Here is a 17,661-nt window from a genome sequence, read left to right as displayed (position 1 = left end):
GTAAGTTGTTTATAAATCGAGGTATTATCTTCAGAGTACTGTCATTGTATTTTTATTCTTTATAACAGCAACGGATGTGTCAACAATTGGCTGCAAGTCCAACTCTGACTGTTCAGCCAGCGAATCATGTGTCAATGAACAATGTATCAATCCATGCAACTGTGGAAACAATGCCGAATGTATAGTGAGAAACCACCATCCTGTGTGCTACTGCAAGGCTGGCTTCTCTGGAAACGCTCAATACGGTTGTGTACAGATCGGATGCTCATCCGATGACGAATGCTCGCTCGACAAACAATGTATGAATAGAGAATGTGTCAACCCATGCCTGCTATCTGATCCTTGCGCCTTGAACGCTGAATGCTTCGGAAGGAATCATCGTGCTACATGCAGATGCCCACAAGGACTCGAAGGAGATCCATTCACAAGATGTCTTCGCGTTGAATGCCGCTCTGATTATGATTGCTCGTCGAACCAAGCTTGTGTTGCAAATCAATGTATCAATCCTTGTTTGGACAGCCCATGTGCCCAAAATGCCATCTGTAATGCCATAAACCATGCTGCTGTCTGCAGATGTCCTGAGACAGCACCACTTGGAAATCCATTCTCATACTGTGAGCGAAGAGTAGTTGAACCACAATGTGTCAATGACGCAGACTGTCCAAGTCGCTTGGCTTGCATCGACAACAAGTGCAAGAATCCATGCATTGAACTTTCACCTTGCGCCAGTTCGGCTAGGTGTAGTGTACTTGACAGTGTACCAGTAAGAACAATGGTTTGCGTCTGTCCAGAATCACATGTGCCAGACGCTCGGGGAGAATGTAAGCCAATCATATTGCAAACACCTCCGGGATGCACAGCAGATAGCGATTGTCTTGACAATGAAGCTTGCGTCAATCGTCAATGCCGTAACCCATGCAATTGCGGAACGAATGCCATCTGCAACGTACAGAATCACCGAGCTATATGCTCGTGCCAGGATGGCTTCGATGGAAATCCATATGCAACATGTAGAAGCATTGGTTGCCGTGTTAATGGCGAATGCGATTCCGGCAAAGCATGCATCAACGGAAACTGCGTTAGTCCTTGCTTGGTCAATGATCCATGCGGAATTAATGCTGAATGCTATGTTCAAGGAAATGAAGCTTTATGTCGCTGCAACTCAGGATACCGAGGAAACGCATACGAACGCTGTCGCGTTATTGGTTGTCGAACCAACAGCGATTGCCCATCGGACAAGAATTGTATCAACGAACAATGTGTCAATCCATGTATTTATGATAATCCATGCTCCTCAAGGGCCGAATGTAAGCCACAGAACCACATCGCTATCTGTCGCTGCCCAAGCGGATTTATGGGAAATCCCTACATCGATTGTCAACCTGATGTCACTCCAGAATGCACATTCGACACAGATTGCCCATCGAGATTGGCCTGCATCAACAACGAATGCCAGGATCCATGCTCTGTTCTTGAGCCATGCAACAGACCCGCCAGGTGCGAAGTCACACCAACATCACCCGTGAGAACAATGATTTGTATATGCCCAGATGGATACATCAGCTCAGGAAGTGGAACATGCAAGCCCACAAAGGCTGTTATCACACTAACAGGCGGTTGTATTTCCGATCCAGATTGTCCAGCGGACAAGTCTTGCATTAGTGGAGTCTGTAGAGATCCATGCAGGTGCGGACTAAATGCCGAGTGCCGCATCAAGGACCACAAACCAGTTTGTACGTGTCGCCAAGGCTTCGAGGGTAATCCAGAGTTTGAATGTTCAAAGGTCGAATGTTTCTCAGACAGTGCTTGTCCATCAACGCACAGCTGTATGAACGGTTTGTGCATACCAGCTTGTCAAGAAAAACAATGCGGAAAGAACTCCGAGTGTATAGCAGTCAATCACAGAGGAATATGTGAGTGTGCCCCAGGATTTGGAGGAAATCCACGATTTGCATGTGTACCAGTTGGATGTCGCACAGACACCGAATGTCCTAGCGACAAGGCTTGTGTGAATAACAAATGCCAGAATCCATGTGACACAACAGCTGTATGCGCAATTGACCAAATTTGCAAAGTCTACCAGCACCGACCACAATGTGCCTGTCCACCAGGAACAATTTCACGAAAGAACGGTTGCGTTATTGAACGATCGGACTTGTGTGTCTTCGATGCAGAATGTCCAACTCAAACGGCTTGCATAGGAGGAGAATGTGTTAATCCATGTAATGCCACAACACCATGCGGAGTCAATGCCAACTGTCGAGTCTTAGACACAGTTCCAGTGAGAACAATGATTTGCGAATGCCTGGAAGGATACACCGGAAATGCAGCAGTTCAGTGTGACAAACGTAAGTTACTTTTTCCACTTCCCCAACATTCCATTTTCTAATTTTTGTTCTTTCCTAGGATCCCTCTGCGTTATTGAGAAGGGCTTCGTGAGAGACATAAACGGACAGTGTATCTGTCCACCAGGATCTGCACTTGACGTATACGAATACTGCACGCCATGTGTGATTGAAAATGGCTTTAAGATTGACGAAACCGGACATTGTATGTGCGCACTCGAACGTGGAATGGTCGTAGATGAACGTGGACGTTGTATCTGTCCTGTTGAACACGGCTACCGCCTGACAAAGAACGGAGAATGCGTACCAACCATTCAAGCTGAATGTCAAACAGACGAAGAATGCGCCGACAATCGTTATTGCAATACAGAAACAAGAACCTGTGAAGACCCATGCCTGACAAAGACTTGTGGAATAAACGCTTTCTGTAACACCATCAATCATAAGGCAATTTGCCAATGTAACGTTGGTTACACCGGAAACGCTGATGAGTTCTGCAGTAAGAATTCTACGAAAAATCACATCCATGCAGTTTTTATATTTCATCCAATTTCAGATCATACCAACTTCCGTACAGACTTCCCTCGCCCTGAGATGATCGTTAGCTGTTTAGCTGATGGAGTTCAGGTGCAAATACATCTGCCTGAACCAGGTTTCAATGGGGTTCTTTACGTTAAGGGACACAGCAAGGACGAGGACTGTCGACGAGTGGTTAACCTGTCGGGTGAATCCGCTCCTCGAAACGAAATATTCAAGGTTCATTTCGGAAGCTGTGGCTTAATGCATGTTAACGGAATTGCCAGTTTTGTGTTGGTTATCCAGAAACATCCTAAACTTGTCACTTACAAGGCTCAGGCCTACAACATTAAGTGTGTGTACCAAACCGGAGAGAAGAACGTAACACTTGGATTCAATGTTTCTATGCTGACAACAGCTGGAACAATTGCCAATACAGGTCCACCACCAATCTGTCAAATGAGAATCATCACTCACAATGGACAAGAGATCAATTCTGCAGAAATCGGTGATAATCTGATGCTGCAAGTTGATGTCGAACCTTCAAGTAAGTTTTCTTAAAACTTTTTTTTTCTAAACTAAAACCTAACCTACAATATTCTTCTCTTCAAACAGCCATCTATGGAGGTTTTGCACGAAGTTGCATAGCCAAAACAATGGAAGATAATGTCGAAAACGAATATATTGTCACAGACGAAAATGGATGTGCTACAGATCCAACGATATTCGGTGAATGGGAGTACAATCCCGACACGAATAGCTTGTTGGCCAGCTTTAATGCCTTCAAATTCCCATCGAGTGATAATATACGCTTCCAATGTAACATACGAGTTTGCTTTGGCAAATGTCAACCTGTCAATTGTCGGGGCTATAATGCTTTCGGAAGGAGAAGACGTCGTGCCATTGCTGATAATTCAACATCATCAACAGCAGTGTCGAGTACCAATGGTGGTATGGAAGGAACACTGCGTGAAGAAATTACAATTCAGTCCAATGCCATTTTGACATTTGAAAAACGTGAAGGTGGTTCCAGTGATTCAAGCAGTAAGTTTTGAACTTTTGAATGAATAAAATTGTATTCCTCTGTATTCCTGATCAGTGATAGTTGTGAAATGTCAAATCTGACAGCAAAAAACCTGTACTTTAATGTTTATTTCTTCTACTTTCAGTCAAACCTGCTGCCCAGCGTGTAGAAGACATTTGTGTCTCAATGGTTGGTCTCATCATAGCTCTGGTGATAACAGCGCTGTTAGCACTAGTTGCTGTTGCAGTAGCTGTGTCATGCTGGTTAATGGCATACCGAAGACGACCGAAATCAGTTGGTCCATTGCCACATCCGCCAGAGTTCCCAAATCCCCTCTTTTCCAATCCAGAGGCGATACCAGAACCAACACCTGACTATTTATCGTAAGAAAATTTAATTTATAACTATATAAAAATTAGCAAAACAAAAACAAAATTAGGTGCTTGCACTAAGTTTCAAAAACAAATCAACCAAACGTAACAAACAAGAAACAAAAAGTTAAAAAAAAAAACAAGAAACTAGATTTAAGTTTACAAAAAATTGATATATTGTAAAAAAAATAATGTGCAAAAAGACGCACCGTGTATATTTAAAAACGAAAATCGAATGCTTTAATGAAATGATAAGAAGCAATCTCAAATGAAGAAAAGAATGTGTCAAAGTTTCTGAAACTAACTAAAAGAAAAACTAACTTAGATTATTAAAAATTAGATTTTTTTGATAAATGAACAAAATGTATAAAATATTTAATATTTTTTGTGTAGCTTTAAAAAATGGCTTTGCTTTTATCACAAAATTGTTGATAATACATAAATTGTAACAATGCTAGGATTATAGGAAAAAATACAAATTAATCCGGCTCGAACTACCAATTTAGATAAAATCAAAATCATTTTAGGGATAAATCAAATTCTATTGAGAAGTCTTTGCTTTTAACTGCTCATAAAATGACAATAAACAGATGTGCCGAATAAGTTAAACGAAAATCAAACTGCCAAAGCCGTATTAAAAAAAACATTATAGAAAAATATGGGCACCAATGAACTTTGAAGCTATAAAATACCTTCTCATAGAAATTGATATTTAGCGACTTCTCCTCCGTTAGTCGAAATTATAGGATAGAATATAAAACTTTTTTTAACAGAGCTAAGAAAAATCACAAATTAAAATTGAAAAAGTGAGAAATAAAAACTGCCCAAGGACCCTGGTTTTTATGGTAAACATGTGTTTTCCAATCCATAAAAAAAAGAACAAAAAAAGGAAACTATAAAATATAAACTGCCTTGAAGAAAAACAACTTCAAAATTAAGTCAAAATTAAGTGATACTATTTTCAACACAATAACAATACTCCTGCCACGTAGTATTTAAACGAGAAAAGAAAAGTCACTCGTAATTATGGATTTTTTATAGCAAAGCGGACTGCCAGCCCTCACAGTTTTGGAGAACTGCAAAATTTTGTATTATAATAATATTTAAGCACTGTGGATTACTTAGACGTAATCGGAAGACTTCACTCGAATATATATAAATAAATAAAAAATAAACATGTCCCAGATACTTTGCTTGGCAAAAATATAATTTTGTTTATAGGAAATTCTTATTTTTTTTTTATAGTAGGTTATAAGCGACGATTAACGGAGGATTTGATATTAATACAATTTTTCTTAACAATTTAGTTAGATTAACATTAAAAAAAACTTTCTAACTTAATTAATTCTTATTTTAGTCAAAGAAATAACTACTCTTTGTACATTTATAAAATATATTAAATTTGTTGTGATTATTTAAAAAAAGAAATAATTTATAAGAAAACACATACAACGAATAGATAGGGTAAATTTGACAGACAAATTATCTTCAATAACTGATTTTAAGTTCTTTGCAGCGAAACTTTAGGACTTTTATCAGTTGATGTTGCATAAATTTCTTTGAAAAAGGAGCCCATAAACTTCAATTCTAAAATTAAAAAAAAAATACATAAAAACCACATCACTAACTAATTTAAAAATTAAACAAAAAATAATAATAAATAACAACATAAACAAAAATAAAACAATGTATAGTCACTACTTTAAGGAAAATATTTTATTTTATTGTAATTTTTTTTACAATTAAAACAAAATAATTGTGTATAGGGTCTTAACTCCACTCGTTAACTATTCTTTTTTAAGTTTTGTATTATTTTATTATTATTTTCTACACTTTAATTTTGTTAAATGCAATAGCTAAAAGTATAGCCATTTTTCATTTATTTAAACAAAAAAAAAAAACAGAAAAACAAAATAGTTTCAAAAATTTTGAATGCTCCACTTATGTTCTTCTTTTTAAATATTTTTATAAATTTTAATCGACAGTTGAAAATGATTTAAAATACCTTTTTGCATGTTTTAAACAAAAAGACTTTAACAAAAATTGTAAATTACTTTTTGAAAAAAGAAAAAAAAAAATAATACAAAATAATAATAATAAAGAAAAAAAAGCTAAATAATAGAAAAGAAAATGTTCGCTTATGTAAACTAATAAAGAAAAAAATAAATAAATAAATAAACAAAATAAAACAATGATCTTTTTATTTGGAAAAAAAAAAAATGTTGAACTTAGAAGGGGAAGTTCTTAAAATGCGACTTTGAGCTTTGACAGTTGATAGCAGCCATATTTTTTAAGGCGACATCTGTCATTTTGGATGTCATCTATTCAGTCTATTTTTCCAAATCAACATTTTTTTAGAAATACTACAAAACAATTCAAGATTGCAGAAACGATATCGCATATCCGTTTAAAAAAGGGCCTTCCAATAGGGACGGGCTGATTTTGACAGCTCGTCTCGGCCATATCATATCTTTACTTTCCGTCAAAATATCTTCGTTTAATCAGTCACTCAAGACAAATCCTAGCTAAACTAATTGGATTTTGAAGCAGTTGGAACTTGATCCCAATTTTGATCGAAAAATTATCTTTAGCGACGAGGACCATTTTTGGATCAAAGATATTTTGTTCAATTTAAAAACTGATTTGCCTTAAATTACATAAATTTGATTGAAGGGATGTATTAAACAAAAGATAAGAATATCATTTTTTCAAGACGGTAGAATTTCCCTTCCCTTACCGTAGGTTAGGTTAGGTTATAGTGGCTGTCCAAGATAGAAACGGACACACATAGGCCAGTTTAATGGCCTCCTAAGCCCAATGGAACCAGGTTGAGTCCCTTACGAAACGTGAGAGGCTGATTATACCGATATGACTTAGATCGTTTAGATCGTTAAAGAAGAATTCTCCTAGGTAATTCTTGCGTTTTCGAGCTAGAGCAGGGCATGTGCAGAGAAGATGAAAAACCGTTTCTTCCTCTTCCTCGTCCATACAGCTTCTGCAAAAGTCATTTAAGAATACGCCTAGTCTCGTGGCGTGCTTTCATTGTCTTGCATTAGAGGCAGTTTACAAGTTGCGATTTGTATGCCAGTACTTGCCAAACGTGGTAGCATGGGCTGTACTGTACCTTTCCTGGCGAGTTCATCTGTTTTACAGTTACCTGGAATGTCTCTATGGCCCGGCACCCAGAAAAGGTGAATAATTAAACTGTTGCGCCATCTGTATAAGAGATGATCGACAGTTATGGATTCCAGAGATTTGATAGCGGCCTGGCTATCAGAGAAAAAACGGATATCAGATGTTTATAACACGTGTTCTTTGAGCCAGGACAAGACTTCATTATCGGCAAAAGTTCCGCCTGGAACACACTACAATGATTGGGCAGGCGGAATGGGAGACTTAATTTAAGTCGTTCAGATACACACCTCCACCAACCCCTTCTTTTGTTTTTGACCCATATGTGTAAAAATGGATTGACTCATCCTCCAAGAATGTCCTATCCCCCAAAAAGATCTGGGAGGTATAGAAATCTGGAAATTTCTGTCGAATTGCAGTTGGGGATGGTGTAGTCTGTGTGCTTTGGAATTGATTCTAAATACCTAAGAATAAGTCCACTGCGACGAAGATTTGAGGCGAATAGCAGAGCTTGCAGCTATTTGTTTACTAAATATGTCAAGAGGTGTTAGGTAGAGCAAGCTTTTTTGACTACCCAGTAGTACCCAGGAGTCCTGAGTCCTCGAACAATGGATCCTACAATCCATGGCTCTTGGATCAGGACAATGTATTCCTCGTTTCTTGCCAGACGGAGAAAAAGTGAGGCGAAGGCCTTTATGAAGTGTTGGAGATTAATCTGTACTTATTTATAATTATGCATTATTTTGATGACAATAAGGCAGATCAGCCTCCACCACGGTTTTGTTCTGATCCTCTGAGTCTAAGGATAAACCCAAGAGTTCGTCCTCTCTCAGAAGTATCATGTTAAGGTCGTCCTCAGTGTCCATTAAGGATGGACTGTCTACGACTTTTGTAGAGGGTGGAGTCGCGATTGGAGAGGGCATGGGTACATCGTCACCCTCTGTTAGGAGAGAAGACGACATCCCAGGCCATCCAACCGCTAGTTCATCTTCGGTTGTTTTTGGAGGCCCGCTTTCCTCATTAACCTCATCTTTTTTATAGATTTGAATTTTAATGGATTCAAAGCCATAGTTTATGGAGCCCTCGTTTAGGGCTAGAGGAGCCAAAGATTCTTTATTCAATGGCGCTCCTATAAAGACCCTTCACTTCCTCTAGCTTGGATATCTTCCAGTTATTTGTCGGAAGGGATGGGTTACAAACTCTGATCATCTCGAGAATGTCCTCGATACCAGTAGGTTCAATTGGTATCCAAATGCGGGCTCTAGGTCTGCTAGGAATGTCTTCCATAGCGACAACCTCGAGCTTCGCACCTGGCCAAACTTCACCTAACCGGCTGACAGCGAGCTTGTATAGGTCACAAGACCTCTGGTTGCCACAAACCATGAGTTTAACATGGTCTTGATGCCAACCCCATCCCTTATCGAAGGAAGTGGTCCTGGAAGCTCCCTAAAAATGCTCAAAAAGCCACTCGAGAGCTTAACCTTGACCAACTGCCAACGATCAGCCGATATTGTGCCATCATCATCAGCGCTCCTGTCAATGACCGCAACCATGACTTTGCCCTTCGCGACGTCACTGAAACTGGATTGTTTCTTGATGGGATTAAGGGGAGTGCTGGTGTTGTGCACTCGAGGCCGTTTTGGTGTCGGTACGGCCCCCTCAAGAGACCTTTCTCTTTTGGACGTAGAGTCCTTATGATGTCCGATGATGCACCAGAGACCTTTAAGATTTATAAGGTGAGATTCGAGTACAGGAAAATTTAGTTCCTTAAAGAAGTATTGTTTTGTCTGTGGGCATTTCAAGTGTAAAATTTCATATAACGATAAAGCCTTTTGCATTTCAGTTTCTGTAAAAAATGTTGAATCCTTTTTTGAGATTTCCAATAAAAAATACTAGATTGAGAGGACCTACAGTTTTGTGTCGAATCCAAACGGTTAATTTGAGGTAGCAGTTTTCATTTCAAGAATTACTATTGGAGGATTTGTTTGTTCCTCGTGAGCGTACCGTGACAAAAACTTTAGGTGGCACAGACAGGGATTGAACCCAAGACCTCTATAATGACAGTCTTACGCACTATCTATCACACCACGGGTTCTAAAGACTTATCAAACTTACTTTTCAATGTGTATTTTTCCATGATGAAAATTTTGAGTTAACTTATTACATTGACCGTGAAAATTCGATGATTAGTGAAAGGGTGCGTTCACAAACTAAGTTGAAAGTTTCCAAGTTCGTATTGAATTTTTCAAAAATCGTAAGAAAAAACACTTCTTCAGAAAAAAATACCGTTTCTATGGGGGTAGTCTTTTGGAGCAATTAAAAATATGTTTTTTTGTAACGAAAGAAGCGGAGTTAATACAACCAACTTTCGACATAAAATATCTCCGGCCGTCTCTGAGAAAATGCGAATTCGACCCACTTTTCCCAACAACTTTACCATCGTAATGTCATGTTTAATTAAAATCTCAAGTTAGGAGTTTTAAATGTTTACAGTGGCGTGCAAATAATTAGAAACGTTTTTTAACTTCCAATAGAAAGTTATAGTAATGGGTCCTATTTGTCAAATTGAAAATTTTGACATTTCTCGACGTTTCAAGGTCCCTAGAGTCGAAATAAAAGATATTTACTATTGGAGGGGGAGGGTCTATCTCCCCCCGTTAAATGGAAACAAATAATCAAAAAATATTGTTAATACTTACAACTAAGTTTTTAACATTTTTTTAAAGCAAAGACTTTTGTCTATTAGCTTGTTTTTAAATCACGTCAAAACTATGCACAGTTTTTGACAAAAAATTGTTTTAAACTCAAAATTTGTCCAAAAAAATTAAAAAAAAAAGGTTTAAAGTGTAATTTTTCAAATTTTCCAAGTACAAAGCTGAATTTATTTTTTATAATAAACACACACTTAAGGGCGTATTACTATCCTTATAATGCAGAGGCACAGTGTGGCGAGTCGAGAGGGTTTAAAAGGACATGTCGGTGCACATTGGTTTTGAATTCCTGAATATTGCAATGACTAGGAAATACAGAGTGTGGTAAGGCATTCCACATTCGCCTAGTACGGCTAAAGAACAAATCTCTTGAAAGTACGGCCGAAGTTGGGCTTGAGGGTATTCTGATGAGCATTCCTAGAAGCGCGAGTATTACGGTTGAACTGTTTAAGGGGAGGTATGCACCTGGCTATTTCACTAGAGCATAAGGCGTTAAAATACTTATTAAAAAAGGATCAGACAAGAGACCTTACGACGATGTTCAAGCGAAGTAAATGAAAATCTATTAATTTAAATGGTCTACGTTCAATACTATCCAAGAGGCTTAAGTTAGTTGCAGGAGCCCCAGCTAAGAGATGGGAATTATACTCAAGCTTTGCACGTATGTATAAAAGTCTTGTAGATAACAGCCAGATCAGAAGAGGTGAAATATTTCTTGCATCGCCTAAGGAAACCCAAACACCTTGCGGCATTTTTGGCGTCATCGCTTATGTGATCATCCGAACAATCCGAAAAGTAATTACTAATCCAATGAAGCAGGGATTCATGAAAACCGAAAGCACGCATCAACCTATTAAATACTTTTGAAATATCAATTGCAATAATCTTACTTTCTCCAAAACGATCTAAAGATTTGCTCTACTGTTCGGTGAGATGAACCATTAGATCACCGGTGGATCTATTGCTACGAAAGCCGTATTGCCGGTCTTTAAGAAGCTTTCGATCTTCAAGACATTTCTTGAGCTGATAATTAATCAACGATTCCATGACCTTGGAAAGAAGGAACGTAAGTGCAATCGGTCGGTAGTTAGAGGGTGAGGAAGATTAGTTTTTTTCTGGGAATAGGCTGGACAAATGCCGTTTTCCATCCGCTCGTAACGAGACCTGAGAAGTAGGACAGATGAAAAAGAATCTTCAGAACAACAGCGGGGATACCATCCGGACCAGCGGATTTATGTGTGTTTAGAACTTTTAGGACTCTTGCCACAGTACGAGTGCGAAAAAAGATAGGTCCCATAGAATCACTAACTCGCTCCAGTACAGGCGGAGATATAACACTCACTGGCAGCGAAGAATTGGCAGCAAACTGCCTAGCAAAGAGATTAGCTTTTTCTAAAGAGCTAACAAAAGGAGTGTCATTGACAACGAGCGTAGGAAACAAAGAAGAGCAAGAATTCTTCATGTTTTTTACAAATGACCAAAAATTTGTACTGCCTTTGGGACATTGCAGTATTTTTTGCCTTAAATGTTGGCCATGTAAAAATTTGGTCCGTCGAATATGGCCGTTGCAGGCCTTCCTGGCTTGTTTGAACTTTTTCCGGCATTCTTCAGTACGGTTGGCTTTATAGCAACGGAAACTTACCTCTTTGGCCCTAATAACCTCTTTACAGCTCGCACCAAATCAAGCGTTTTCCTTGGGGCTGATACTTTTAACCCTGTTCGGTTTAAAAGTTCTCATTCCCAGGAGAATTAAACTTGTGATCATATCAACGCTGGCGTCAAAGTCACTATCGAAGAAGCATAATGACCAGTTAAAGATACTGAAGTAATTATTGAGACCGTCCCAGTTGGCTTTCTCGTATAGTTTTGGCACGAGAAATTTGCTGATATAACGCAATGGTCAGATGTGCCTAGAGGGGTAGAACACTAACAGTGTACTTATCAGGGTCACAGGTAAGAAACAAGTCAAGAGTATTTTCTGCTCGACCTTCAACGTCCGATATTAAGGTGGGCTCGTTGACTAGATGAGTTAGGTGGTTCAACTCAGCGAAGATTTCTGCACACACTCCATCGGGTGTTGTCTGGCCTAAATGTTGAAGCCATTAAGAATTGTGTACATTGAAATCTCCCGTAACAACGATTTCAGTTCGAGGATAGGACGAAACAATTCTTTGGATGGAATCAGACAAAAATTCACGAGAAGTTGATACTCTGTCTAAAAAAGGAAAAGGACCATATTGTGGTAAGAGCTGATAATCAACATCATTCCTTATGTATATGGCGAGGCCATGGTAGGAAAAGAATAAAGGCACCAAGACCCATGAATAACAAATTCAGCAGGATCAGAATCCTCACCTACTTAGTGCCAAAACAGCTGGCCTGTATGAAACAGTATGGCGGTATGCCTACAAAACAATTTGCCCTTAGCCCACGAATATTACAATAATCTACTCTGAATTGTCCAGTCATTGCAAAATAAAAAAAATTTTACAGATAGAGATGAGAAAATAAATTCACTGAATTGAAACGTAGAATAATTATCGTGCTAGTGTTATGCCTTAGCAGTGACGAGAACCGATCCGACCCTGTGATGCAAAGCAGAAAATTAAATTCAAATAATCTGCTGAAACACAGATTAGCATATGCACCAATTCCAATTGTAATTGATACATAAACTAGGCTGTGCAACTGTCAAAGAAGGGGAAAGTAGTGATGGGATGGTACTCACGGTGAAGTGCTGTGCTGATTGGCTTATCATTTATTGTTCTTGGTGTGGATTTGTTATTTTTTGAGTTTAAAACAATAAAAATGCAACCCAATTCTTTATTTATGAAAACGAAAAACCAAACCTCCTAAAAGGTTCTTTTTTATCTGAATATTAAACAAACTGCAAAATAACATCTCAATACGTCATTTTTTAGGTAAGAAAGGTCTTCTATTAAATTAGCTCCAAAATTATTGCAAGCAGTACTCTCGAGTTATATTGCAGTACTTTTATAAAGATCCTAATAAAAGCCTATCTCCTTTCGCATTTTTGTCAAGCTTTCAATTTTTTATTTTGCTAACGGTGAATTACAGGGCACCCTGTGCAAAGCATTTAATCAGAGATTGGCTCAATGAAAAAAAAAATACAAACGCAATCAACTTTAAGAATTTTATAAATCGAACCAAAACACAGAAAACAACCAGGAAAACATAAAAATTATTTCATATTTCAATCTCACTTGTTCCAATTCATTCTTTTTCAATACTTCTGCCTGTCAATCTAATCTTTACTTCAAAACATTCATTCATTAAATTCATTGCTGAGGTAAACAAACTCAAATAAAAAAACTCAGGGAATCCTAAGCTCTCAGCTTTCGTTCTACGAGAAAAACGCTCTACAGCAGAAATAGAATTATTCCTATTGCAAACATTGACAGCCCTCTGCTTGTCATCAACCCTCTTTCTACCTCAAAAACTTGCATCGGTTTTATTTTGTAAACTTTTTTGTTTTATTATAAAAATGATAACGTTCAGGAATACAAAAACAACAAACAAATTGCAAAACTTTAAAGAAAATTATTTTATTTTTTTTTGCAAAGAAAGCTTTGATACCTACTTGAGGTTCTGACTTTTAATAATCTTGGATATCAGACACTTTAAGTAGAATACGAAACTTGTGCACACCACGATCGCGGTGACGATCAGATTTAGATCAGTTGACATTTGGCTGTCATACGAGTCGGACAAAAAGTTGAATTTAAAACAACACAACGATTTAAAGCGACTTTTTTGTTTAAATAAGGTTTTAAGATTCGATTTAGTACAAAAATAAAATTAAGATCAAGAGATCACAAAAGTGATCTTGACAGATTTTGATTTTATTTTGATCTAAAAGATTGATCCTCAAAGAGATCCTTAGAGAGATCAGTTAAATCTTCTTGTTTATTTCGATAAAAAAAAAACATATTTATTGTCGGTTATCCGCGATCGTGGTGCTTTTTCTTAGAAGTTTTGACAGCTTTCAAATTCATTGAAAACGATTCCTTTAAAAACCGTTGCGTGGGAGAAACAATCACAGTGTAAATAGTGTTTTCTTGTTTTTAATTTCCATATCAAACAAAAACTTGTGGCATAAATTTTACCGAAGAAAAACAACATTTCTGAACTTGAGCACGACGATTATTACACGTTCGTCGTCATAAGTTGGATAAAGCTACATCAATCAATTAGTCAATCATTAAAACCCCAACAACAACAAAAATAAAAAAAGTGCGTTAGACAGTGCAGTCATTATAGTTTAGTGGAGTGGCGCGGCGCGGCAGAGAATTTAAAAACCGGCAGAAACTGTCATTCTATTCTTTACTCTGTCTGTGATATCATGGAACTATACCGTTTACATATTGCAATTCATTATACGCCGAGTTGATGATATTATTATGAGCGTGATTTAGATTTAAATGGATATCAACTTACAAACTGTCAGATTGAGTGGTTTTTATAGATGATACACTGAAAGTTGGCAGATCACCTATTTTTGTTGGTCTTCTATATGTTTGTAGCATTAGGTTTGTTTGTTTTTGCGGTGGAATTGTGCATGCAACTGGCTACTGCAACAAAACTATATTTTGTTACAGATAAACACGCGTCATTGTTAACATTATGTTAATTTTAGTGTGTTACAGTTTTATTTTTTTCGTCGTTTTTTATTTTTAATAATAATTTTTCTGTGCTAATTTATTAATTTGAACCGACATCTGACCTCTTTTGGCGGGTGGATGGATATATGAGTATTTTAATATCTGAATCATCTTGCAAAGTGTATTCACACTTTTATTTTGTGTTTTGTTGAAGTTAAGATTGACAGATAGTGTAAAGTGGTTTAATGGGGGAGCTTTAAGTTGTAAATAATAATAAATTGTATCTTATCTGTCAGATGGATAAGTAAAAACGAAAACAAAAAAAACTCGAGACTAGATAATTGTGTGGGCATTCGGTCCATGTGACATGTCTCGCGAACAATCAGTAAACATGAAGTGATAACAATGTTTTGAACGCATTCAAAAAAGCAAACATAATTTTTGTTGGTCAGGGTCAGTTAAATATTTAAAAATGTACGATCTTTAGAATGTCAAACTTTAGTAGCCCGTGGGTTAATGTTCAGTGCGCAGGATAAAAAATTGATTTATTTTTTGACTTAAGATAAAATATGCAGATCTGGATTTTTCAATAATGTTTAGCTAGAAATTTGACAGATCTACCACACTTGTTAACACGTACATAAATTTACACTAATACAATGACAAAACAAAATACAATTCCAATCGTGTTCCATGCCCCCGAAAAAAATCAATTTTTAAGAAAAAGATGAGTTTACCTGTGCAGACTTTCATAAACATCACTCGTCCTTTGATCTTTTACTTATTTAACAATGACTTAGCTCTTAAGTCAGTTTATATGTCAATGACAGATCGGTATTTTGTTTTATTGTTTTATGTCTAAGATTTCTGAGAATATTCTCAGACGGGTTGTCATTTGACATAGCAGGGGAATGAATTCCCTTTGAATTTCTTTTCTTCTTTTTTAAATTGTGCGATAGGGAATTCTTAAAAAAATAACATTATACAAATTTTATTATCAGATTTTTGACAGCAAAAGTGGGAAGTTTTGTTTATATTTCTGAGAATACGGAAATCTCTTTGCGTCTTGATTATATTTGGGTTGTAAGTTTTTTAAGATATCATTTTCATCTGTCAAAAATTTGTCAGCTAACATATTTGACATATTTGATTGATATTTGAATTTTGATCATGTAGTTTTCTTACTATTTTAAGATTAATTTTTCTCTTTTCAAGCTTTCTCTATTGAACTGACAGCTGTCAATTATTTTATGTATTATAGTATTATTTTAAGCCTTTTTTTATATTCAGTTAGAAGGAGATTATTGAAAGAAATCAATTCATTTAAAATTGCCTCTTTTGAGGAAATTACATGAAACTGACAGCTGTCAATTATTGTTTGTATTTAAGAATTGCATTAAGCAAATGGGGTATATAACAATAAGTTTAAGCCTTTCCCGAAATTCAGTAAGAAGGAGATTATTGGAAAAGAAATCAATTAATTTAAAATTGCCTCCTTTAAGGAAATTTCATGAAACTGGCAGCTGTCAATTATTGTATGAATACAAGTATTAGGTTCCTTCAACAAATAGGGAATTAAACAAAAAGTTTGAGCCTTTAACTAAATTTAATAAGAAGATTATTGAAAAAGAAATCAATTAATTTAAAATTGCCTCTTTTAAGGAAAATTCATGAAAATGGCAGCTGTCAATTATTCCATGTATTTAAAAAATTACCTTTGACAGATAGGGAATATAATAATAAGATTTAGCCTTTCCCTAAATTCAGTAAGAAGTATATAATAATAAAAGCAGATTGATCAGAAATCAATTAATTTAAAATTGGCTTTCTTTTAAGCAAATTTATGAAACTGACAGTTGTCAGTATGAGGTTTTATGGTATTAGTTAAAAGAAAACCGGAATATAATCTGTATATAGGGCTTTTTTTTGGAGGATATTATAGAAAACAAGAGAAGTCCAACTAAAGAAGATAAGAAGGTAGAAGGAGGTCATGGATAACTTAGATAAAACAGATTTAATATACAAAATAGTTTAATAAGCAAATTTCGACAAACTGACAGCTGTCAGTTACTTTATGCATTATAGGTACTATTCGTTAAAGCAAATGTAAGTCTTTCCTTATATACAGGAAGGAGGTTATGGAAAATAAAAAGGATTAATCAGAATTTATACTGACAGTTTAACTGTCAACTGTTTTATATATTATATAAAATTGGACTAACAACTTAACTTTGTTTCTCTTAAGAAAATGATAACTTTAATTGATTTTGTTGAGTGGATATACAATTGTGTAAATAAATACTTGAGAGTAGCAATTACATTTTTATTGAGTCATTCACCCTTTTATGACTTTTATAGGCGCCTTTACATTGCATATAAAATCTCAAGAACTTCCAACTAAAATGAAATTTCATACGAGCTTTTGTTATAATGAATAGCTATAAAAATCAACCAAAACAACCCAAATAAAATTAAAAATTCTAAACTTTCACACTCTAGTATTAAATTAAGTGTACTATTTGCATTTTGATAAAAATTAAAGTAAGAAATTAAATAAATCATATCAATTTGACACTTGACGAGATAATCACAGTTGACATTGTAAAAAAAATATAAAATATTCAAAGATATGACAAGTTAATTGTTTTATAGCTTCTTAAAGGTATAAAATTATAGCAAAAAAGTATAGAATTTTAAAACCCAACAAATTAATAGAAGCCTATGGTTTTTATTCTAGAATTTTAGCCAAGTATGTGATGGATAAATAAGTCAAGGTCATCAACGAAATCGCTTAGGAAGCAGCTTCAATTTAATTGAATAAACTTTTCCTGTCGGTTATATGCATACATAATGTTCATGAAAATCTCTCTCAATGAAATTAAGTAATTCAAATAAATTGAAAATAAGTGTCGAATGTACTCACTCAGAGCTGTACATTAA

The 17,661-nt window shown here is 36.1% G+C and overlaps 2 protein-coding genes across 8 annotated transcripts in view; both read left to right on the top strand.

Annotated features, from left to right (window-relative positions):
* The window catches only part of LOC129949052 (uncharacterized), a 176,961-nt gene extending 171,898 nt beyond the window's left edge, over window positions 1-5,063 (top strand). The window contains 5 exon segments of the mRNA XM_056060263.1: window positions 69-2,348; window positions 2,407-2,844; window positions 2,902-3,408; window positions 3,477-3,905; window positions 4,031-5,063. Coding sequence (XP_055916238.1) covers window positions 69-2,348; window positions 2,407-2,844; window positions 2,902-3,408; window positions 3,477-3,905; window positions 4,031-4,272 — 3,896 coding nt within the window. The 3' untranslated portion in view covers window positions 4,273-5,063.
* An 8,681-nt stretch (window positions 5,064-13,744) lies between these two features.
* Window positions 13,745-17,661, top strand: part of LOC129949033 (sodium- and chloride-dependent GABA transporter ine) — a 35,895-nt gene continuing 31,978 nt past the window's right edge. For 2 of the 7 annotated variants that reach the window (XM_056060239.1, XM_056060240.1), the window contains exon 1: window positions 13,759-13,886. The gene's annotated coding sequence lies outside the window, so the exon portion shown is untranslated. Of the gene's footprint in view, window positions 13,887-14,019; window positions 14,164-17,661 lie in introns of those variants that run through there. The other 5 variants (XM_056060235.1, XM_056060237.1, XM_056060233.1 and 2 more) reach the window with 5 other exon arrangements.

Source organism: Eupeodes corollae, chromosome 3 (assembly GCF_945859685.1).
Source record: "Eupeodes corollae chromosome 3, idEupCoro1.1, whole genome shotgun sequence".
Classification (NCBI taxonomy): Eukaryota; Metazoa; Arthropoda; class Insecta; order Diptera; family Syrphidae; genus Eupeodes; species Eupeodes corollae.
Note: the sequence above shows the minus strand (reverse complement) of the source record. Positions and strands in the feature narration are given on the sequence as shown.